At 39.3% G+C, this 24,015-nt stretch overlaps 1 protein-coding gene across 4 annotated transcripts in view; it reads left to right on the top strand.

Annotated features, from left to right (window-relative positions):
* Window positions 1–24,015, top strand: part of PCNX1 (pecanex 1) — a 92,723-nt gene that overhangs the window by 63,929 nt on the left and 4,779 nt on the right. For all 4 annotated transcript variants that reach the window (XM_087721710.1, XM_087721714.1, XM_087721720.1 and 1 more), the window contains 15 exons: window positions 2,206–2,298; window positions 3,298–3,448; window positions 4,298–4,439; window positions 6,108–6,285; window positions 7,396–7,504; window positions 7,722–7,851; window positions 8,951–9,009; window positions 12,225–12,440; window positions 13,171–13,424; window positions 14,731–14,961; window positions 15,378–15,478; window positions 16,583–16,733; window positions 18,514–18,744; window positions 20,420–20,694; window positions 21,334–21,539. In XM_087721710.1, coding sequence (XP_087577836.1) covers window positions 2,206–2,298; window positions 3,298–3,448; window positions 4,298–4,439; window positions 6,108–6,285; window positions 7,396–7,504; window positions 7,722–7,851; window positions 8,951–9,009; window positions 12,225–12,440; window positions 13,171–13,424; window positions 14,731–14,961; window positions 15,378–15,478; window positions 16,583–16,733; window positions 18,514–18,744; window positions 20,420–20,694; window positions 21,334–21,539 — 2,527 coding nt within the window. The remainder of the gene's footprint in view (window positions 1–2,205; window positions 2,299–3,297; window positions 3,449–4,297; window positions 4,440–6,107; window positions 6,286–7,395; window positions 7,505–7,721; window positions 7,852–8,950; window positions 9,010–12,224; window positions 12,441–13,170; window positions 13,425–14,730; window positions 14,962–15,377; window positions 15,479–16,582; window positions 16,734–18,513; window positions 18,745–20,419; window positions 20,695–21,333; window positions 21,540–24,015) is intronic.

The raw sequence follows: 24,015 nt of genomic DNA on the forward strand, positions 1-24,015 counted from the left end.
ATGGTTATAGTTAAACATGATGAAAACAATTAATCTAAAAAAATAATTACTTTTTCACATGGACACTATTATTATTATACAACTGTATCACTGCTGGTTTGTGCCATAGTCGTTGAATTTCAATTTTTAAGTCCTGGTATTTTGCGATTTTTTCATGTTCCTTCTCGGCGATCCTGCTATCACCTGGTATTGCGATGTCTATGATTGTGACCTTATTTTTCTCAACCAGTGTGATGTCTGGTGAATTATGCGCCAGTATTTTGTCCGTTTGTATACGGAAATCCCACAAGATCTTGACCATCTGATTTTCGGTGACTTTTTCAGGCTGATGTTCCCACCAGTTTGTTGCTGTTTTAATATTATAATTTTTGCACAAATTCCAATGGATCATTTGTGCTACTGAATTATTATTATTATTATTATTATTATTATTATTATTATTATTATTATTATTATTATTATTATACAATTGTATCACAGCGGCCAGTTGTTTCGCCGGATTTGGCATTGGTTACTAGTCGGGCCCCACCCAGGGGCCTAGGAGGTCGTAACGTATTTTCGTAATATGCGTGCAGATCCAAGCAGTGCGGCTTTTTGCATTTGACTGATGGTGATTTTGTCAATTTTTAACTGTTTTAAATGTAATTCCAGTGCTTTTGGAATAGCACCCAGTGTGCCAATTACCACTGGAATTATCACTGCTGGTTTATGCCATAGTCGTTGAATTTCGATTTTTAAGTCCTGGTATCTTGCGATTTTTTCATGTTCCTTCTCGGCGACCCTGCTATCACCTGGTATTGCGATGTCTATGATTGTGACCTTATTTTTCTCAACCAGTGTGATGTCTGGTGTATTATGCGCCAGTATTTTGTCGGTTTGTATACGAAAATCCCACAAGATCTTGACCATCTGATTTTCGGTGACTTTTTCAGGCTGATGTTCCCACCAGTTTGTTGCTGTTTTAATATTATAATTTTTGCACAAATTCCAATGGATCATTTGTGCTACTGAATTGTGCCGCAATTTATAATCAGTCTGCGCGATTTTTTTACAGCAGCTGAGTATGTGATCAACAGTTTCATCAGCTTCTTTGCAATTATTATTATTATTATTATTATTATTATTATTATTATTATTATTATTATTATTATGTTAATCTTTGGTGAGATTCACAGCCTTTGGGGCTGGTTGGTAGCTCAACAGTTCGAGTCTTAACCAAGGACCTAGGAACTGTTGTTGTTGTTGTTGTTATTATTATTATTATTATTATTATTGCTATGATAATACTCTGTGCTCAAGATACACACACACACACACACACATACAATTCAGATGTTGAAATGATTTGCTCAGACTATGCTAAGATTTATGATACTCTGTTCTAACAGAGTATTCGGCGACTTCAGCTAGTCCAGAATGCGGCCGCGCGAGCAATCGTGGGTGCACCTCGTTTCACCCACATAACACCTATCCTCCGCGAGCTGCACTGGCTACCTGTTGATCTCCGGTACGCTTCAAGGTGCTAGTTGTCACCTACAAAGCCCTTCATGGTATTGGATCTGGGTACTTGAGAGACCGCCTACTGCCAATCACCTCCACTCGACCAATTAGATCCCACAGATTAGGCCTCCTCCGAGTTCCATCAGCCAGTCAATGTCGACTGGCAACCACGCGGAGGAGAGCCTTCTCTGTGGGATCTAATTGGTCCCTATGGAATTAACTCCCCGTGGAGATTCGTACCCTCACCACCCTCCAGACCTTCCGCATAGCCTTAAAACCTGGCTGTCCCGACAGGCCTGGGGCTAAAGACCTTAACCCTGCCCGAATAGTATGAATGTTGTGCTTTTAATGATGTATTGTCTTATATGTAACTTGGTTTGTCCTCCCCTCCCCCTGAACTGTGAGCCGCCCTGAGTCCCCCCAGGGAAAAGGGCGGCATACAAATAAAGTATCTTATCTTATCTTAACAACAATTTAAAAAATTATCTCTGTATAGCTTGGCAAATCATCTGATACCTAAACTAAAATTCCACAAATATGTCAATACAAACTGTGGGTGGGGAGTAGGTTTTGAGACTCTATAAATATTAATTGCAACACTATATTCTAAAACTGTCTTCAAAATAACCATGTGAGTAATAAAAATGTGGAAATTTTATAGAACCTTCTTGACATGCAGATGCATTGTCTTTTTTTTCTTTGTAGAATGAACGTTTGCAGTCTGATCTTGTTGTTTGTCTAGTAATTGGTGTACTTTATTTTGCAATCCATGTCAGCACAGGTTTCACAGTATTGCAGGTAAGATTTATTTCTGCTGTCCTCTAAAAAAATCATGACACACACTTCTTTTATAAATCTTTCTTGGATATTTTTGGATTGCTTAACCACATAGAAAACTTGTTTCTAGGTTCAGCCATATCACATTGACACCATGTATGCCTCATGTGTTTTTTTCTTGCTTTAAGTGCTACCGGGTTTATTCCAGCTAGTCTTTATTACTATCTTAAGAAATTTAAGTAAGATGGGAAGAATATGAGGTAGCCTATGGTTAGAAAATTCTCTCATTTCTGCATGTTCTGCTTGTGCAACTTTTTCCAGAGCAGACTTATGTTTCTGGTATATGAGTAAATATGGAAACTTGGAATGCTAAAAACCATGATGTACTGAAGCTATGCTGTCTGAACAGACCAAAATCTCATTTTTGTTTGTTTTTGTTTTGTCTGATACACATGCAATAAAATGCAAATATTATCGGTTGGGGGGGGGGGCACTAAATGATAAACTTCCAGCAAATTCAGTGGTTAAGGAGTTGGAGAAGAGTCTAGATTTTAATCATATTCATCCAGAGAAGCTCATTTTAGGACACCGATATTTTTCTCAAAAGATAGGTGAGAAAATACAGAAGAAGGAGTGTTCCAATCCTGGACAAAAAAAACAACAGAATTTAATTCTAATAATAACATGCAGTATAATATTCTGCATTTAAAGTAAAGCATTTAAAGGGAAAATACAGAATTCTACTGCCATTTTTCTTCAGTTGGTACCATATTCCCGTAAACTGATATACATTTAATCAAGGGAAGCAACTAGGATCCAATAGGGGACTACATCATGTGTTTCTGATATGTTGTGACATACAGTGTTTGTTGATAAGATTAATCAGAGGAGAAGATAGCTTTTTAATCAGAGCTGCTATTTACAATGAAATAAAGTAAATAAGGTAACACAATTCTGAAAGGGATGGTTATTATATTTACCTGATTTTGAGATATTTTTTTTCTTAAAATTTTCTTTTAGCCTGTTTTAAGTTACGTTTTGTATGCATTGGTGGGATTAATAGGATTTATGACCCATTATGTGCTGCCTCAGCTCCGAAAACAGCTCCCATGGCACTGTTTTTCTCATCCATTGCTGAAAACCAAGGAATACTATCAATTTGAAGTCCGCAGTAAGTAGCACAATTTGCAATAGATTAACTAAATATTGGTTGCATTATCACTAAATATATATATATTGTGTGTGTGTTGCATTTGTGCTGATAAATAAACAAAGGCAACATAAAAAGGCAACATAAAAGGCAACATTAAAAAAATGGCTTTCTGCCTGGATGGCTCCTAGGGTGATCCAAAAGACAGAAAAAGGGAATCCGTATGCTCTCTCCCATATTTGGGCATACCAGGGGTTGTGACACAATACATATATATGTTGCCAACACAAAGACAGAAAAAGGGAAGCAGTATGCTCCCTTCCATATTTGGGTATGACACAATACATATATATGTTGCCAAGACAATCTCAATCTTACACGGGAAAAGACCCGAATACAACAAGACCAGCATATATATATGCATGTCTTGTTGTATTCGGGTCTTTTCCCGTGTAAGATTGAGATTGTCTTGGCAACGTTTTGGCGAGGTCTCACTAGCCGTAGTGGCACAGTGGTTAGAGTGCAGTACTGTAAGATACTTCTGCTGACTGCAGGTTGCCTGCAATTTGGCAGTTCAAATCTCACCAGGCTCAAGGTTGACTCAGCCTTCCATTCTTCCAAGGTCGATAAAATGAGGACCCAAATTGCTGGGGGAAATATGCTGACTCTGTAAAGCATTGTAAAGTCTAAGTCTAAGTGCTATTGCTACATGCTAGTTTTTTCTTTTTGCCATAGAAACCTTATTCCTCTATAAAGAAAGACAGTTCAGCTATCTTAGGGATGCTCTGTTAGAGGTATTAGAGTTGAGTTTGATATTATATGCATACTCCAGAAATACTTGATTTCAGAATGTGCTCTTTGACTTCTTAGATGCCGCACATGTTATGTGGTTTGAGAAAGCTCATATATGGCTTCTTTTTGTGGAGAAAAATATAATCTATCCCTTGGTAGTCCTCAATGAACTCAGCAGCAGTGCAAAGGCTATTGCTAGTCCAAAGAGATTAGATACAGAGTAAGTAGATTTATTTTACTGTTTATTTTATTGTTTTAATTATGATTAGTATTTTGAAAAAAAAGTGTCTGGGAGCTTTGTTTCTATTTTCACTTCCCATTGTATAACCTTTCATCATCCTCAGCACTAGGAATGCTATAGTGTCTCTCTCATGCAACTTTAGAATAAAAAGGTCTCATTCAAGCCATTGAGTTCAAACTCCTACTCACTATAGAAATTTAAGTCAAAGTTGATGGCAGATAGATTGTTCTTCTAGAGCAGGGGTGTCAAACTCTATTTTATTGAGGGCTGCCTTAGGGTTGTGTTTGATCTCGTGGGGGGGGGCTGGGGGGGCATGGCCAGGGTGGGTGTGGGCATGGCCAGCTCAATGTCATTCATGTTGGAGGCCCCTGTGGTGGCCCGAGCGCTCTGCCAGCAAAAATGGGCTCCCAAGCTCCGTTTTCGGCTGCAATGCCCTCCTGCAACCCTCTGCCAGCAAAAATGGAGCTCAGGAGGGCCGTCTGCGGCCCTTGTGAGCTCTGTTTTTGACTACGATGGTGGCCCTCCCAAGCTCCGTTTTCACTGGCAGAGGCACCAAAGAGGCTGAAAATCTGGGTGCGTCTTATACACCAAATATAGTATTTTTGCCTCCCGAAGCCCCGCCCCTTCACCAAAATGGCTGTGCATACCATAATGGAGGCTTTCAGAGAGCTCCTGGGGGCTGGGGAGGGCAGAAATGAGCAAAAATGGGCTATTTTTTGCCCTGCAGCCCCCAGCAGCACTCTATACGCTTCCCAAGCAATTCCGCATGGAATTTTTTTGACAAAAAATTGACCCGTTTTCAAAAAAAGGGCCCTTTTTTTGCTTGTTCCCCCCCCCCCCCGGAGCACTCTGCAAGCCCACCCAAGGCTATTCATGCCTTTTGGGGGGGGGAAAGGGGGGGCATCTTCGTGAAAAATGGGCCATTTTGGGGATGTTTGCAGAGTGCAAAAACTTTTTTTTCCCTTTTGGAAAGCTCTTTAACCGAGAATTAGATTGATCAAGTGCTGTGCCAGCAGAAATACCTACGTATGTACTGTATCTCTCTCTCTCTCTATTTCTCTCTCTCAATCCCTCTACCTTCCTACCTACCTACACACACACACACTCTCTCCCTACCTACCTACTGTATTTCTCTATCTCTCTCTATTTCTCTCTATCTCTTTATCTACCTACCTACCTACCTAACTACTCTGTCTCTCCCTACCTATCTATTGTATCTATCTATCTATCTATCTATCTATCTATCTATCTATCTATCTATCTATCTATCTATCTATCTATCTATCTATCTATCTATCTCTCTACCTACCTGCACTCTCTCTGCCTACGTACCTACTGTATTTCTCTCTCTCTTTCCCTCTCTATCCCTTTATCCATCTATCTACTTTTTTAAAAAATTGCCTCTTCAAAATCTTGGTGCATCTTATACTCCGAAAAATACGGTAAGCTGAGAACCCAAACAAGATCCTGCGAGTTACGGAATCTAATAAAAAGGATTTTTAGAAAATAAGTTCACTGAGAATAATCAACAAATTAATCAAGCAGAGGGGTGTGAGGCAAGAAGAAACTAATGGGAATTTCTAAAGGGAAAACTAAGGGAATTCCTTGGCTTCAGATTTCATCTGAAATTCTATTTTTCCATTGCAGACTTGGTGCTTTAATGATTACTATAGCTGGTATGAAGTTGCTGCGCTCATCTTTTAGCAATCCAACCTACCAGTATGTCACTATCATTTTTACAGTGCTTTTCTTTACGTTTGATTACAATCGATTCTCTGAGACCATGCTGCTAGACTTGTTCTTCATGTCCATACTCTTCAGCAAGGTAAAGTCAAATACAGCATCATCTTCTATTCCATATTGTTACAAGCAACTGGCAGAAACTGGTTTAGTGTGAACATCTCAACATCTGCCAGAGCAAAGGGCGGAAAGGCTTTTTGTGTAGCAGAGCTGTCTTCTTGCTCAATGAACTCTTATAAAGATCAAGCAGGCCTTTATAACACAGATCTAGTTCATATATATTAAACTCCTATTTATTTAGCCATGGTTCACTGAATAAACTAGAGTTGGCTGATTTTGAGCAATGTACGAAGCCATAAATTTTGATTCCTAAAATATAATGGCTGCATTCATACAAACTACTAAGCTGAAACTACTGTTTATAGGTGAGCATGTCATGTAAGCACAACGTGTATTCTTCTTCAAGTATTATTTTATTGTTTCCTGTGTGGTTTTGTATGATGTATGCCTTGTTACTAGCTGAGAGACCATATAGGTTTCTGTACAGGAGTTAATAAGTAAATGGATAAATAAGAATTGTTATGGTACCAAGTATAAAGGTATTTTGGTCAATGTTGACTAATCTCAGAAAGCTAAGTAAAATTGTACATATTAGACATGTAAAGTAAAATTGGATAATTGGACAAATTTTGATTGGAGATTTAACAGGATATCTTAGGGTAGTAGACAAAAACTAAGAATTTGAGAAAAAAATATCCCAGAGGAAGCCAACATAAACTACCAAGACGATGCTTCGTTGTAAAGGAAAATACATGGGCACATCCATGTAGTCTCCAGAAGTGAGGATTAACTCTACTTTTTTTTTTTTTTTTTTTTAGTTTTACAACGTAAAATAAATCTTGCAATGTCATGGTATTTTTTTCCTGAATTTTAAAAGGGAACCCAGAAAAATTCCACTTCATTTCTCTTGTTGACAGTGGTGTTTAATCAGTTCAGCAGGGCATGCTTACACACAGACATGGGATGCGGTGGTAGATCTTGGTGGCTTCGTCAAATCAAGTTCCCTTAAGCCTTATTGGAGACATTATTCTGCACGTGCTTCAAGAGGATAAAATCCATGCATGATTATGCTTTTGTGTTGCTACTCTTGCTGGAGCTTATATTTCTAAATATTTTCTTCTGATTTCTTTTGTAGCTTTGGGAACTTTTTTACAAACTAAGGTTTGTGTACACTTACATTGCTCCTTGGCAAATCACATGGGGATCTGCTTTCCATGCTTTCGCCCAACCATTTGCTGTGCCCCGTATCCTTTTGAAATTCAAACTTATTTTAATTTGATCTCTTGAAATCTAAATCTAGTAGAGAAAATATGTAGTAAATGATTACAAAAAGGAAAGACGAATTTACATGCTCAGTGTTATAAGAAAAAATAATAAGGGACAAATATCCAGCTTCATTTTATCCTGCTAATAAAGGATCTGGGTAACAATTATGACATCCTTAACTTTATTGTCCGGTAGATTCTGCAATGCTGTTTGTCCAGGCAATCGTGTCTGCCTTTTTTTCTACCCCTTTGAACCCCTTTTTGGGAAGTGCAATATTTATCACTTCTTATGTCAGACCCGTCAAGTTCTGGGAGAGAGACTACAAGTAGGTTTTACTGAAATCATACAAGGCTTTCATGTATAGTACATTGTAATGCATTGAAATTTTAAATATATTTTTTTAATCTCAAAGGCACAAATGTTTCTTTTCTTGATACTGACTATTCTGAATATATAACGTTTTAAGGGGGGGGGAATGAAACTACAGAGCTTCAAATATTTCCATTTAACAAATACATTTTTAAAGGAATGGAAAAGATTTGAGTTTCACAGTGCACAAGAATAATGCATCTGTTTTTTTCCAGCCAGGTGTTCTCATTTTGATATGTTTTTCTAGCAAGTCTTGCCAGAATTTAAAAAACTATTATTAACTATGTTTCTCCTGTTTTTTAGTATTGTTTTGATTTCTTTATTGCAATGCCCCCCCTAAAATGGATTTTTATGGCATTTGTAAAATTAGGCTTTCTGGTTGCCACAACATTCATGAAAGTATCATTCAGAACTTTGAAAAACAGACAGGATCTGTTTTCACATCTAGAAACATATCTGTCTCAGCCTCTCCTATCAGAAAACAAATGACTGGAACTAGCACTGTTCATCGGCCTGTTCAGTGGTGGGTTGCAGGCGGTACGACCAGGTATGCGTGTACCAGAGCACCTGATACCATTCCGGTACGGTGCTCCGGAGGGCCCACCGGCCCGCCCGAGCTCCTTACTGGTGTTTAAAGGCTTCTGCACTTCCACGCAGGTGCATGGCATGTACAGTGCCTGCGCGACGCTCTGTGGAGTAGCTGGAGCATTGCGGAAGCGCTAAGATGCATGCACGCACTGCGCGCATCCATGAGGTCACCGCCAGCCCCGTTCCAACCGTACTGGTTGGAACTGGATTTGAAACCCACCATTGGCCCTGTTTCAGTTCTGTAAGCAGGGAATCAAATATTTTGGACAATCACCAATTGGGGAAGCCCCTTATTGTATATTAGATTCTACAAAAGTTTCTCCCTTATTTATTTTAAGATAAGGCGTGTAAAAATGAGTCTCTGTCTGGAAGGTAGAATGGTAGGAAAACAGTAAGTACCCTGTGGTGCTTCATTTCAAGGTATTTCAGGAATACAAGTTAACTCTACTTTTTTGTCTTTATTTCAGCACGAAACGAGTGGACCACTCAAATACAAGACTGGCTTCTCAGCTTGACAGAAACCCAGGTAATATTGATAAAAGTAGGCAGGTGAACTGTTTAGTGGATTGTGCAACAGCTCAATTCAGTCCGTACCTTTTTTTTTGGTGGAAAGCAAAATTAATCCAATGAAAGATGATATTTTTCATCTTTTAAGCGGGTGGGGAAGAGCTCTTTCTAATAGATAAGTATATTTTGTATGTGCAACAGTATTTACCTGCTTTTACATTAGGATTCTGTCTTTGAACAATGTATTATGGAGGATAAATATTAATAGGATATTTTGTTTTATAGATATTGTTAGTAATTTACTTTAAATTCATTTGCAACAAATACAGTTAATTCTTAGATACTACATTCCTTAATCATTCAAATATATTGATTGTGTTAATGATTATATCTATATTCCTTAACAGTTGTCTACTTAGATGATTTGTTACACACTACAGGTAGTCCTCAACTTACAACAGTTCATTTAGTGACCTTTCAAAGTTACAACAACACTGAGAAAGATGACATGATCATTTTTCACACTTATGATCGTTGCAGGATCCTCATGGTCATTTGAATAAAATTCAGGTGCTTGACAACTGACTCATATTTATGCCGGTTGCAGTGGTCTCCTTTTGTGACCACTTGGCAAACAAAATCAATGGTAAAGCCAGATTCACTTAATAATCATTTACTACGATGATAACTGCAATGCTTCACTTGACAACTGTGGCAAGAGAAGTTATAAAATTGGACAAAATTCACTTAACAAATTTATCACTCAACAACAAAAATTTGTGGTCGTAAGTCAAGGTCTATCTGTATTCATCTAATACAGGGTGTGAAACTCAAAGCCCGGCGACTGGATCCAGACCGTGGGGTGCTTAGATCTGGCCCACGGGACCACCCTGGAAACAGTGAAGAACTGACCCATGGTGCCTCTTCTAGCAAAAACTGAGCTTGAGAGGGACACTCCTGAGCTCCGTTTTCACTGGCAGAGGGTTGTAGGAGACCGTCACAGCTGAAAATGGAGCTTGGGAGCCCGTTTTTACTGGCAGAGCACTCAGACCACCAACATGAGTGGTTTCAAGCTGCCCACACCCACCCTGGCCACACCCACCCCAACCCCCCAAGGTCAAACATAATCCTGATGCATCCCTCAATGAAATTAAGTTTGACACCTCGGATCTACCATGTTTCCCCGAAAATACGACAGGGTCTTATATTTTTTTGACCCATGAAATGTGGCCTTAGGCCTATTAAAGGGGAGGGCTTATTGTTTTTGGATTGCCGGGTGGCCCATTCCTTGCGACCGGGCTCCTGAAGAGCTGGCACAGCCTCAGGGTCGAATGGCTGTGTTGCGTTGTCGCAGTAGCAACACAGCAGCCATGAGGTGACTATGCTCATGAGCAGCCTCCCGGCAACCCCCTCTTTCCAGCCAGGCACAGTGCCGCTGACTGACCTAGCGGTACCCGGAAAGCACCAAGAAACGTGAGTGCCTGTTCGCTGCCCTCTGCCTCCTGCGGCATGGCGCCTTCGGAATGCCCCTAGGTGAGTGAATGGGGCTCTGCATGGCTGGAGAGGGGGTTGCGCAAGCGGCTTTTCTGCTGCCTGCTCGCGCGACTCGCAGGCTCACGATGTCCTTGGCTAACTACAGTACCTGCAATGCTAGGGCATCTCTGCTGGTGGCACTGCCCACCGCTTGGGGTTTTTTTTTTTTTTTCAGCTTTCAAAGCACAGAGGACGGATGCCGCTCTGGGAGTATGCACTATGGTAGCATACAATCATAGAGCGTACTCCCAGAGCGGTATCCTACCTCCATGCTTTGGAAGCTGCAACGGAGGATGGATGCCGCTCTGGGAGTACGCTCTATGGTTGTACGCTCTGCAGCCCACAACCATAGAGCGTACTCCCAGAGCGGCATCCGTCCTCCATGCTTTGAAAGCCGCCAAAAAAAAAACAAGTGGCGGGCGGCACCAGCAACAGAGATACCCTGGCTCTGCAGGTACTGTAGAGTTAGCCAAGGGCATCGTGAGTCTGCGAGTCACACTTGCTTGATGCCTTCTGAGTACTGCTAGGTCGGTCAGCGGTGCTGTGTCTGGCTGGAAAGGGGGGTTGCCGGGCGGCTGTTCATGACCGTGGTCACCTCATGGCTGCTATGATGCTGCTGTGACAGCGCAACACAGCCATTCAACCCTGAGGCTGTGCCCAGCTCTTTGGGAGCCCACTCATAAGAGAGCAGCTGCCCAGCAACTCCCCCTCTTCAGCTGGACATGGCGCTGACCGACCTAGCGGTACCCCAAAAGCACCAAGCAACACCAAGCCTTTGTCCCCACCTCGTTCCCGTGGCTTGGCAACTTCAGGATACCGCTAGGTCGGCGAGTGGTGCTTTGCCTGGCTTGAGGGGGGGGGGGTGTCCAGGGGGTTTATTTTCAGGGGGGGGGGCTAATATTTTTGCCCACCCAAAATATGTGCCAAGGCTTTAGTTTCAGGACAGGTCGTATTTTCGGGGAAACACAGTAATAGATAAATTCAATTAATAGATGAAAATCTTTTTTTCTAACTAAAGAACCATATTTTTCAAAACTGCAACTTCAAAATTATAACTAGTATTTCCTATTTTTGTGCCCTTCTATCATCTGAATAAATCTAGAGTCTTTCTTTTATGTTTTTTCTCTATTTTTTCAGGGGGGTGGGAACCAAAATTCTGCTGCTGTCCTTATGAATATTCCTCTTTACACAATCCCTATTTAAGCTACCAGATATATTCTAGCAACTTGTCCAAATCCTTGAAAAGGATTCCCCTTTTCAAAAAGAGTTTATCCAAAGATGAGAGAACTATCTGTAAAACAATAATTAACCTTAACCAGGGGCAAAGGTTAATCCTGTATGCTAGGCACTAAAGAATGCAAACTGTTTATTTCTACTTTGGCTTTCTCTGTATTGTACTATTGTAGAGAAAAATGGAGAAGTGCTGTGGATACTATCTTGAGTTCCTGGAGATGGTTCCTGATCTCTGTCACTTTTGGGGTGCCCCACCTAAGAAATTTTCCTTGATGCCAAGAGAACAACATACATTAATGTTTCTACAGTGAAAATAATATGGCTAAAAAGCAGGTGTTGAGTCAGCTATAAGCTCTTAAAGTGATCATTTATCCAGTCTGTTTTAATATCTTGGGCTGATTTTTCAATAGAATTGTAAAAATAAATTTATGTTTCTAGTATATTGCATTATTTTTCTCATCCATGTAGGTTCTGATGACAATAACTTGAATTCAATCTTCTATGAACATTTAACTCGCTCCCTTCAGCACAGCCTATGTGGAGACTTACTCTTGGGGCGATGGGGAAACTACAGTACTGGAGATTGCTTTATTCTTGCTTCCGACTACCTCAATGCACTTGTACACCTTATAGAGATTGGCAATGGCTTAGTCACCTTCCAGCTGAGAGGGCTTGAATTCAGAGGTAAAGTCTATGTGAAGGCACTTCTCTTTAATCTTCCCATACTACTTTCTGCTTCAGACATTATAACATGCTAATTTAGTCCATTAGATTAATAAATATTTTAGAGACTGAGATGCTCTGAGTCTGGGTAAAATTGATAGAGCTGAACAAAGTTCATTTTATAACCTCAGATCACTTAATCTTTACTTTCTTCAAATATTTCAACAAAAATCCTGTTACTTTTTCTTTCATTAGTGTATTCTATTTTAGTAATTTCTGACACCTTTATAGTGGTATAAATACTGTAATTAAAAAAAAATCTATGATACAGATATTACTGATAAAATGAACTTGAACTCATGAAGGTCCTTAATTACTTATCCCAATGTTACCCTGTTTCCCTGAAAATTAGACCTCCCCAGATAATAAGCCCAATCGGGCTTTTGAGTGCATGTGCTAAAATAAGCCCTCCCCCAAAAATAAATCCTCCCCCCAAATATTGCAGCACAGCAGGAGACGTGAGATGACCACGCTCGCTGCCTCCTACACCTCAAAAATAAGACCTCCCCGAAAATAAGGCCAAGTGCTTATTTTGGGGGTCAAAAGAAAATAAGACCCTGTCTTATTTGCGGGGAAACACAGTTCTCATCCCATTTTCTACCAGAAAGCAAGTGCAAATCATTATTTTTAAATTATCAGAACTGGTGGTGTTAATGCTCCTATTTTTAAGAATTACTTTTTTTCATTTCAGGAACTTATTGTCAGCAACGAGAAGTAGAAGCTATCACTGAAGGGGTTGAAGAAGATGAAGGGTTTTGTTGCTGTGAACCTGGTCATTTCCCTCATGTGTTGTCTTTTAATGCTGCCTTTGGCCAGCGTTGGCTCGCTTGGGAAGTTTTAGTCACAAAGTATGTCTTGGAGGGTTACAGCATAACTGACAACAGCGCTGCTTCCATGCTTCAGGTCTTTGATCTAAGGAAAATACTCACCACATACTATGTCAAGGTATATCTCTAACTCAGGAATGTAGAACAAGGGTGTCAAACTCAATTTTATTGAAGGCTGCATCAGGGTTGTGTTTGACCTTGGGAGGGGGGCATGGCCATAGTTGGCATGGCCAGCTTGATGTCACTCATTGAGGCTCCGTTTTCGGCCGCGATGGTCTTCTGCAGCCCTCTGCCAGTGAAAACGGAACTCAGGGAGGCTGCACACGGCCTCCCTGGGCTCCTTTTTCGCTGCCAGAGGGCTCCAGGAGGCTGTTGCAGCCAAATGTGGAACTGGGGACAGGCCACACGCAGCCTTCCCTGGTTCCATTTTCACTGGCAATGGCACCACGGGCCAGTCCTTTGCTGCTTCCAAGACGGCACCGCGGATCAGATCTAAGCACCTTGTGGGCCAGATCTGGCCCAAGTTTGACACCCCTGATTTAGAAGAATAGTTTGCACAGTATTTATTATTTTTAATTTCTCTGGGTGGGAGGATGGAAATTTACATTTGAAATTCAGACTCCTCACATTCAACTGCAAAGCAACTTTGATTACCAGTGCATTTCTAGCCAATATGATTTTTTCTATAAGCACATTACCACCTTCTTTTGAAAATAATTACAATATTGGTATAGAGGTAGTCCCTAATTTACAACCACAATTGAATCCAAAATGTATGTTGCTAAGTGAGATAGTTCAATGAATTTTGCCCTATTTGATTATCTTTTTTACCAGAGTTGTTAAGTGAATCACTGAAGTTGTTAACCTAGTAACACAGTGATGAAGTTAATCTGGCTTCCCCATTGGCTTTGCTTATCAGAAGGTTGCAAAAGGTAATCACATAATCCCAGGACACTGCAACTGTCATAAATATGAGTCAGTTTCCAAGCATCTGAATTCTTTCATGTGAGTGTGGGGATGTTGCAATGCCATAAACATGAAAAATGGTCATAAGTCACTTTTTTCAGTGCCATTTTAAATTTGAATGGTCAATAAATGAACTTTTGTTAACTTAGGACTACCTGAATATACCATATATATTAATAATATGAATAAAATAGCTTAGTACTCATTTGTAAAGGCAATTCTAAATTGTTTCATGATCCTGTAAAATTTACCAACAAAAAAAACAATAAACCTGGGTATTTTCCTTTCTTCCATTTCTTTACCTTTCATTTCTTTACTATGGCTTGGGTCTGGTAAATAAACCGTCAGGGTTCAACTTCTACAAAGGATGTGTTTAATCCTTTTTCTATGTTTGCTAAATACTTAAAAGTGACAATCAGATGTATATATTCTAATAACTTTATTTTTTTATCTTGTAGGGTATCATCTATTATGTAATATCCTCTCCCAAGCTAGAGGAATGGTTATCAAATGAAACAATGCAGGAAGGACTGCAACAATGTGCAGATCAAAATTACGTAGATGTAGACCCTACATTTAATCCTAATATTGATGAAGATTATGATCATCGGCTAGCAGGGGTTTCAAGAGAGAGTTTTTGTATAATTTATCTCAACTGGGTAGAATATTGCTGCTCTCAGAGAGAAAAAGTAAGTATTTTTGAATGATTAAGAAATCCTACGAAGATATGCTATCTTATCTCTCAAAGAGCGTCTAAATCCTGAAAATGTGGAGGAATTGGGAGTTGACCTTCTTAGCTGAGTCCCATATATATATATATATTAGCTTAAAGTATTTATGTTAGCCATGAAGAGAATTTATTGCTGCCAAGAACCTACTCAGTAATAACAATATCTCATTTGCTGATAATGGAACATAAAGGCTTGCAGCCACTTTTTTTAAAGTGAAAGTGTATATTTCATTTTGGAAATTATTCTCCACTTTTTTTTTCTTAAGAAAATAGAAAACAGTGATGAAAACTTACAGTTTGAGTTATATGATGGAACATAACATCTTATATTCTTTACCTAATGTTTTCAATTTTTGTTTTTCTTTTTACTCAAAGCCACTCAATGCAGATAAGGATTCTTCTCTGGTTACCCTTTGCTACGGACTGTCTGTTCTTGGTCGGAGAGCTCTGGGAACTGCTTCACATCATATGGCTAGGTACTCTTATTTACTATTCCAGAATATAGTCCCCTAGAATATAGCTGTGCCTTTTTCCATTCTATAATAAGTGCAGGATGATGAAAGATGTACTTAGATCTGTTTGCCCCTTTCTTTGATTTTGGTTGCTTCCTTTTTGGAAGGGTTCATAGCTAGACCTTATCTCAGTATGTCTGTTAATGGCTGATTTCTCAGAGTGACAAACCTTTAAAGCAGTGCTTTTCAATCTTGAAAACATGTAACAGAATTCTGTAAGCTGAAGTCCACATATCTTGAAGCTGCAAAGGTTGAGAAACACTGCTATAAAGAATATGCATTTTTGGATCTTTTGATTTTATTATAGTCATTGAACAGCACTGAGTTGGTATTTGAGACAAGCTCAATCTATAAACATCAAGAAGAAGAAAAGGGAACTTGGAGAATCCTTCCATTAAGTTCAAGAATAGAATAAGTATAAAATTGATTCTGAGGGAAGTGAAAGACTCTAAGATACAGAAGTAATTTGTCAGCAAATAGGCCAGGTGCTTCTTTGGTAAATAACTGCAGAGTACAAGATAATGCAACTACTATTGTTCTCTTTAACACAAAGAATTTATGCCACTTTTCTGCCAAGTAATTTGAGGATGATTAGTTTTCCTTTAGTGTTTCAGCCATTAGCAATAGCAATAGCAGTAGACTTATATACCGCTTCATAGGCCTTTCAGGCCTCTCTAAGCGGTTTACAGAGAGTCAGCATATTGCCCCCAACAATCTGGGTCCTCATTTTACCCACCTCGGAAGGATGGAAGGCTGAGTCAACCCTGAGCCGGTGAGATTTGAACCGCTGACCTGCTGATCTAGCAGTAGCCTGCAGTGCTGCATTTAACCACTGCGCCACCTTGGCTCTTTCTTGAACACATAGCCAGGACAGATGAGGAACTGAAGAATGATTGTCAGCTCTCTTTTTTTTTACTCTCCTGATTTATATTTGTTTAGTATGGCAATTTAAATTTGCTTGGCAGCCCACAATGTTTATATAGAAATGAAAGTCTTACTTTCTTCAACTAATTTTAGAATACTGAATGTTTGCTTTAATGTTTGGGGTTTCTCTCCCAAACCAAACAGTAATCTGGAATCTTTCCTGTATGGGCTCCATGCCTTGTTTAAAGGAGACTTTCGTATATCATCAATTCGAGATGAATGGATTTTTGCAGACATGGAATTACTGAGAAAAGTGGTGGTCCCTGGAATACGCATGTCACTAAAACTGCATCAGGTATACAGAATGCTTGCACAAATGCACATCAGCCGAAAGTGACATAGATGATTATAACTCAAACTCTGGGTTTGTAGCAGTCCCCCCATTGGTAAAAAAGTTGATTCAAGGGCAAATGAAGTTCTTGAAAAAGGAGTCACTTTTAGTAATGTATGAGGAAAATTTTTAATTGTGAAATGAATGCCAATAAATACAGTAAAAATTAATTTAGTGTTATATTTATTCATTCATTCATTACTCATTCAATTTCTGTTGTCACCCATCTCAAGCCAGTAACTCTGGTATCATCTGGTATCATAGTCATTCACTAAGATGGGCAGTTTTAGAAGTTGAATAAAATAAATACATAAATAATGCTTGGTTCACACATATATCTGTATACATAATTGAAATGTATTAAAAGAATGTTGTTTCAGTAAACTGAAAATACATGGATGTATGTGGCGATAGCATTCTTTGTGAGTTTATTTAGGATAATTTATCAGGAAAGGAAAACATTAACTTTCAAGAGCAAATTGGCTTTAACATTTTTTCAGTTACCTATTTGAACAGGATTTATCTTCATAAATAGCTTCATAATGAAAGATAAGTAAGTTATGTGAATTTGCCTTAATGTCCATATTAGCAGGATCAGCAATTCAATATAGAGTGAATAGATATTCTGAATAGATACTTTAACAGATCTGTTTGGTATTTTTTAAAGCTTCTATTTTTCCTTACAACGTTATATCATGTAAGAAAGAACAGGACTGAGCAAATTTGGGGAAAATGGTTAGAATTAAACTGAGAAAGGAAAAATTTAGGATTTAGGAATTAAAGGGAAGCAGACTATACTTTTCAATATCACTGTCTACAAAATTCCCTGATATTTTCCCTGGTCTTCATTGTTTGACTATTTTCTCATTTTTTAATACCAAACTTTCAGAAGCATATAGTATTTGTTTCATATGCATTTCTTAAAAACAAATGCAATTTTTACATCTTTTTGACGAGAGAAAAAATAGCAATAGCAATAGCAGTTAGACTTATATACCGCTTCATAGGGCTTTCAGCCCTCTCTAAGCGGTTTACAGAGTCAGCATATCGCCCCCACAGTCTGGGTCCTCATTATGTTTGTTAATTGCATTTGGTATTGCCATGGTGCCAGATGTTACAAATCCATCCCTAGAGAAATGTATGGCTGAGTTGTTTTATATCTCAGCTTAAAACCTAGGCTGTGATCTATGAATGATTATACAGTAGTAAATTTGTTAGCCTTTAGGGCAGCGGTTCTCAACCTGTGGGTCACGACCCATTTGGGGGTCGAACAAACCTTTCACAGGGGTTGCCTAAGACCATCGGAAAACACGTATTTTCGATGGTCGTAGTAACCGAGACACCAATTTTATGGTTGGGGGGTCACCACAACATGAGGAACTGTATTAAAGGGTTGTGGCATTGGGAAGGTTGAGAACTACTGCTTTAGGAAAACTGTGCATTCTTCATTGTTTAATGTAACTAGATAACTAGATGCAATCTTAAATAATTGAGTTTGGCCGAATATAAACTTGGACTGTATAATTTTAGTATAGGCTAAAACAATTTTCCTCAACCTTGGCAGCTTGAAGATGTGTGGACTTCAACTCCCAGAATTCATCAGCCAAACTTGCTATTCAGGGAGTTGATGTCCACATGTCCTCAAGTTGCCAAGGCTCAGCAACACTGAAGTAGAATATAATCATTTCCCTTTTCACAATGAAGGTTCATATTGATATGATAATGCTTTTACTCTTCGGTTTAGGATCATTTCACCTCTCCCGATGAATACGATGATCCTGCTGTTCTCTATGAAGCTATCACAACGCATGAACAAAACCTGGTTATAGCTCATGAGGGGGACCCAGCTTGGCGAAGTGCTGTACTTTCCAATTCTCCCTCCCTACTTGCCCTTCGCCATGTGATGGATGATGGCACCAACGAATACAAGATCATCATGCTGAACAAGCGCTATCTAATCTTCAGAGTCATTAAAGTAAGAAACAATTAACAGGGTAGATGAGACCACCTGTTCTAGGATGAGATGTAATAAGTGGGGAGAATAGGCATTTATTACTTCCTAGTATGAAATTGATATTTTGATTTTTTTAAATTCCTTTTTAAATGCTGTGATTTTGTTAAGCAATTCTTTTATGTTAAATTGTTCTAGGTTTTTAAATATTTTGATTAAGGAAATCAGCAGAACTTGCAGACTAGGCAAATTTTAAAAAATGATCATATTTTATATTTAATTCCACAATTAAGAAAAGTGTAGCGTAGGCATTTCTCACTACCTTGCTACATCTTACCTCCTACAGTATACTGATAAACAGTTTTTATCTATTTCTTTTGTCTAAGCAAATTTTAAATTTGTTTATATTAATGCTTACAAGTAGAATAAATAATGATATAATATATGCATGAATGGGTTCCATAAAGTTAAATACAAAGGCTGCATGTTTCTAGTAATTACATGATTTTAGTTATTTTTCTAAAAGGTAAAACTTTAATGTATAATTTTAAAATTGTCTAAACATTGAAGATATTTATGATTAGGATGGAAGTGTGTTTGTGCGCGCGCCTATATCCTGTTTTCAGTATGCGTTTAAAAAGTGTCTAGGGAGACTCAATCGTCCAGGTCATGGTTGTCCCAAGGGTGATTTTTTTCAAAAGGCAATTGGACTTTTTGGGTTTTTTTCCTTTGAAAACGTTTCATTTCACATCCAAGATGTTTCTTCAGTTCCCCACTAGTTAGTTAGAAAAAGAAGCTTCTTGGATGTGAAATGAAATGTTTTCAAAAGAAAAAAACAAGAAAGTTCCATTGCCTTTGGGGGAAAGAAGCATTTTTGAGACATTTAAAAAATGGCTGTAATTTTAAACCACTTTTGTACTAGTAGATTTATTCGATAAAATCAGTGTGTCAGGCCTGTAGCCGGTTCCTTTTGGGATCTTTGGATCCTGCCACATAGCAATAGCAGTTCGACTTATATACCGCTTCATAGGGCTTTCAGCCCTCTCTAAGCGGTTTACAGAGTCAGCATATTGCCCCCAACAATCCGGGTCCTCATTTCACCCACCTCGGAAGGATGGAAGGCTGAGTCAACCTTGAGCCGGTGAGATTAGAACCACTGAACTGCAGATAACAGTCAGCTGAAGTGGCCTGCAGTATTGCACTCTAACCATTGCGCCACCTCGGTTCTTATCTACATTTCTATCTACTATGCTGTTTCTATAGTGGGGAAATTGGAGGGGGATAGTAAGCAGTAGGATGTGATGTAACCAAAATAAAATTCCTTTTAGATTGCCAAGATCATCCTTTGTCTCTGCACCTGACCGGAACTGGATGGGTGGAACTGCCAGCATGGCAGTGGAAGATTGGATCATGTGATGGACTTATGGGTGTGGGGACAGGATCTTAAACTTTCAATTGGGTGGGGGAAACCGGGAAGCTTTCAGATTTGGGTTTTCCCAGATGTGCCAACGTGACTCTCTTAATAAATTGGAACTTTGAGCAATACTTTGCCTTGGACTCTGATTTAATTTTGGATGTTATTTGGAATCCTGACACAATGAATATTTCATGTCATAAAATTCATGTAGTTATAGCTGTCTGATTTGCATGTTGCCACACTAATTTCCTGCATACCTTCCTGATTTCTGTGTTTTTGCAGGTAAATAAGGAATGTGTCCGTGGCCTTTGGGCTGGGCAGCAGCAGGAATTGGTCTTCTTACGCAATCGAAACCCAGAAAGAGGAAGCATCCAAAATGCCAAGCAAGCTTTGAGGAACATGATCAACTCATCTTGTGATCAGCCTATTGGATACCCAATTTATGTCTCACCTCTGACAACGTCATATTCTGATAGTCATGAACAGCTAAGAGAGATTCTTGGTGGTGCCATCAGTCTGGGAAACATCAAGAACTTCATAGTATCTACTTGGCACAGGTGAGCAAAAGAAGTCTCCAGAGTACAATTGCTCATTTTAGTATATTTAATTAGAATGGTACACTATAAAGTTTTATTTTATTACTTTTGTTTTTATGATGCAAACTCAGAGTAAGATTCCTGTCAAAACAAGAATATTGCTTTTATTAGAAATGTGGAACACTTACTTCAGTATTTTGTCAACATTCAGTTTTAATCTTAGTTGCATCATTTACGCCCTGCAAACATTAACTATGGATAAAGTTTGCTCTTTGTGAAACTCTATTCCAGACACAGAATACTGCCTTAACATATCCTATTTTTCTCTTGAATTCACTGTTCCAGGGATGATTTGTAAAGTAAATTAGGCAATACAATCTTACCTGTTTTGTATCTCCCATCCCTACAACAGCTGAGAAAACTGGTATTGTGTTTTATTGTGTTGTGTTGAATAACTTTTGGACCAGGTCCACTTGCTTACCTTTATCTATCTCAAGAAATTATGAGGTAGATGCAGGGATGGAGAACTGTATATGCCATCTTGAATTTCTGGAAGAAAAGTAGGATATGTGATAAATAAATATGAAAAGAATAGATCAAGATATGACTTTGTAAGACTTTGGTATTATTTTTTTAATTTATTATTGTTGTTATGTTCAGGTTAAGAAAAGGTTGTGGTGCTGGTTGCAACAGTGGAGGAAACATTGAAGACTCAGATGCTGGAGGTGGTGCTTCCTGCACAAGTAATAGTGCAACTGTCAATGATTCTCAGAGCAGCGTATCTCAAGGAGGTGGGAATATAACTGTTGGACAGGGATCTGGAGTAGGATTGCAACCCCCTGTCTCCTCTCATCCAGTCACCCTAGGTAAAACTGAACAGGTGTCTTAGAGTGTATGTATTCAAGTATCTCATTGCCAGATCGGGATAATTAATATCAACAGTGTCTGTTAAGCATGTTTGGAATCCACAGGCCCCGTGCCATCCATTCAGCTTGGTGATTCTGTAGAAAGTAATAGGAAAGATAACTGTACTTTTTTCCCATGAAGATCAGCACACATATAAAAGACATAAATCATCTTCCAAAATCTTAATATTATGAAGCTGCATGTTTCCCCCCCCCCCAAAAAAAAAAGGCTATTGAGAAGGTGGTTAAACAGCAGTTTTAGAGAGTTCTGAAGGAAACAGATTATCTGGACTATTTTTAGCTGTGTTTCAGACCAGTCATGAGACTAAAATGACACTGATTGCATTTCTGGCTGACCTCTATAGGAGAGGTATGGGGAGGTATCCATTCTGGCTATTCTTGATCTCTTAGTGTCCTTCAATACCACTGATTGTGGTACACTTCAAAACCAAAAACTTCTTGACTCCAAAAAGCAAGTGATAGCCATGCCTAGGAGGACTTTTTTTGTTTTGTAAAGCAGCTGTGCATCTTCCTGCATCAGGAGACAGTGCTCATGGTCACTCCTACCTTGGTCATATAATAAATAGGTTACTTTTATGTATTGTCATGGCTGTGTCCTCTAGGACTATCCAAAAGCTGCAGCTGGTGTAGAATGCAGTGATGCAGTCAGAAATGGGCACACCTTAGTATGCCCATATTGCACCTCAATTCCATAAGGTCCACTGTTTTCCAGTGTACATCCAGATTGAATTCAAAGTGTTGGCTCTCCTCTATAAAACCTACAATTGAATATAGCCAGATTATTTGTCAGAATGTCTTTTTTCAGTTGTTTCTTCCTGTCCCACTAGGTGTGTCAGGAGACACATGCTCCTATCTTTTTGATTAAAAAAATTATACAGGACTTCTGAAACATGTTTTTTTCTGTCATAACACCTGCCCTATGGAAAGCCATATTCTCCAAGACCAGATTGGCTCCACCTTTGCTAGCTTTCCACAAGGTCAGCACTATAAAGTGCTAAAACTAGAATGTATTCCAGGTCTGAGGGATGAGAGGTTAGATGGCCTTTTAAGTAGTTTGTTTCTATTCCATTCTTGATAGTCATTGTTGGTTTTTCACTTCACTTATGCTGTTTTTATTGTTTGAATGAGTTATTAGCCATCCAACAACTCGTCATATTTTTCATATGTAAATCAATTTAATGATTGATTAATTAATTAATTACATTATATCAAATTAGCATTTCATTACCCAGGGAGAGATCTGTATTTACTTTGCACATTATGTCAAAACCATCTTAATAGTTTCTTATGGTTATTTTTCACTATGTGGGAAGTTCTTTGTAGAAACCACACCACACAAATCTAACAGTTGAATTTATGCCTTATTGCTCCTCAAATGATACTATCCAAAATTAAAATGTTCAGAATAAAGCACAATAGTCAATCAATCAATCAATCAGAATAGAGCTGGAAGTGACCTTGGAGGTCTTCTAGTCCAACCCCCTGATAAAGCAGGAGACCTTATACCATTGCAGACAAGTGACTGTCCAGTCTCTTCTTTAAAACCCCCAGTGATGAAACAGACAGTCTGACAATGATTAAAACATCAGGCATAAAAGACTTGGAAGGGGGAGGAGTTAAATTTATGGTTGAAGAAAGTTGAAGGAACTTCTATGTAGTTATCAGACACATTTTCTTCAATTAATAGGCATTGCTGTTTCTAAAAGAAATTGATCCAGAATCTAATTTGAATTTTAAACAGCATACAAGCCAATAGCCTTTTCAATTTTCCATTCAAATTTACATCTTTGGCATAAACAAACTAAAGTGTATAATACTGTATGTACCATGTTTTCACGGAAATACAACCTGTCCCGAAACTAACGCCTTGCCACATTTTTCGCATGGGCAAAAATATAAGCCCACCCCTGATAATAAACCCCCTGAACAACTCCCTCTCTGGCCAGGCAGAGCACCGCTCACCGACCTAGCGGTATCCCGAAGGCACCAAGCCGCGGGAGCCGGGAGGAGAGAAAAGATGCTCACGTTGCTTGCCGCCTTCAGAATGCCGCTAGGTTGGAAGTGGCATTCTGCCTGGCCGGAGGGGAGAGTTGCTGGGCAGCTGCTCCCTTGTGAGCGGGCCCACAAAGAGCCGGGGACAGCCTCAGGGGTGAAGCACCCATGAGATAACCATGCTCACAAGCAGTCACCTGGCAAATCCCCTCTCCAGCCGGGCAGAGCGCATTCAGTCACCTAGGGGATATCACTAAGGCGCCAAGCCATGTGGCGCTCTGCCTGCCCCCCCCCCCCAGCTCTCGCAGCTTGGCACATTTGGGATACCCCCTAGATCAGTGCATGGAGCTCTGCCCGGCTGGAGAGGGGGGTTGCGCGAGTGCCTGTTCTGCCCCCCCCCGCCTCACCAAGCCCTTGCACAGCT

Source organism: Thamnophis sirtalis, unplaced genomic scaffold (assembly GCF_051295495.1).
Source record: "Thamnophis sirtalis isolate CommonGarterSnake01/CBP01778 unplaced genomic scaffold, rThaSir2_p1.2 scaffold_1, whole genome shotgun sequence".
Lineage (NCBI taxonomy): Eukaryota > Metazoa > Chordata > Lepidosauria > Squamata > Natricidae > Thamnophis > Thamnophis sirtalis.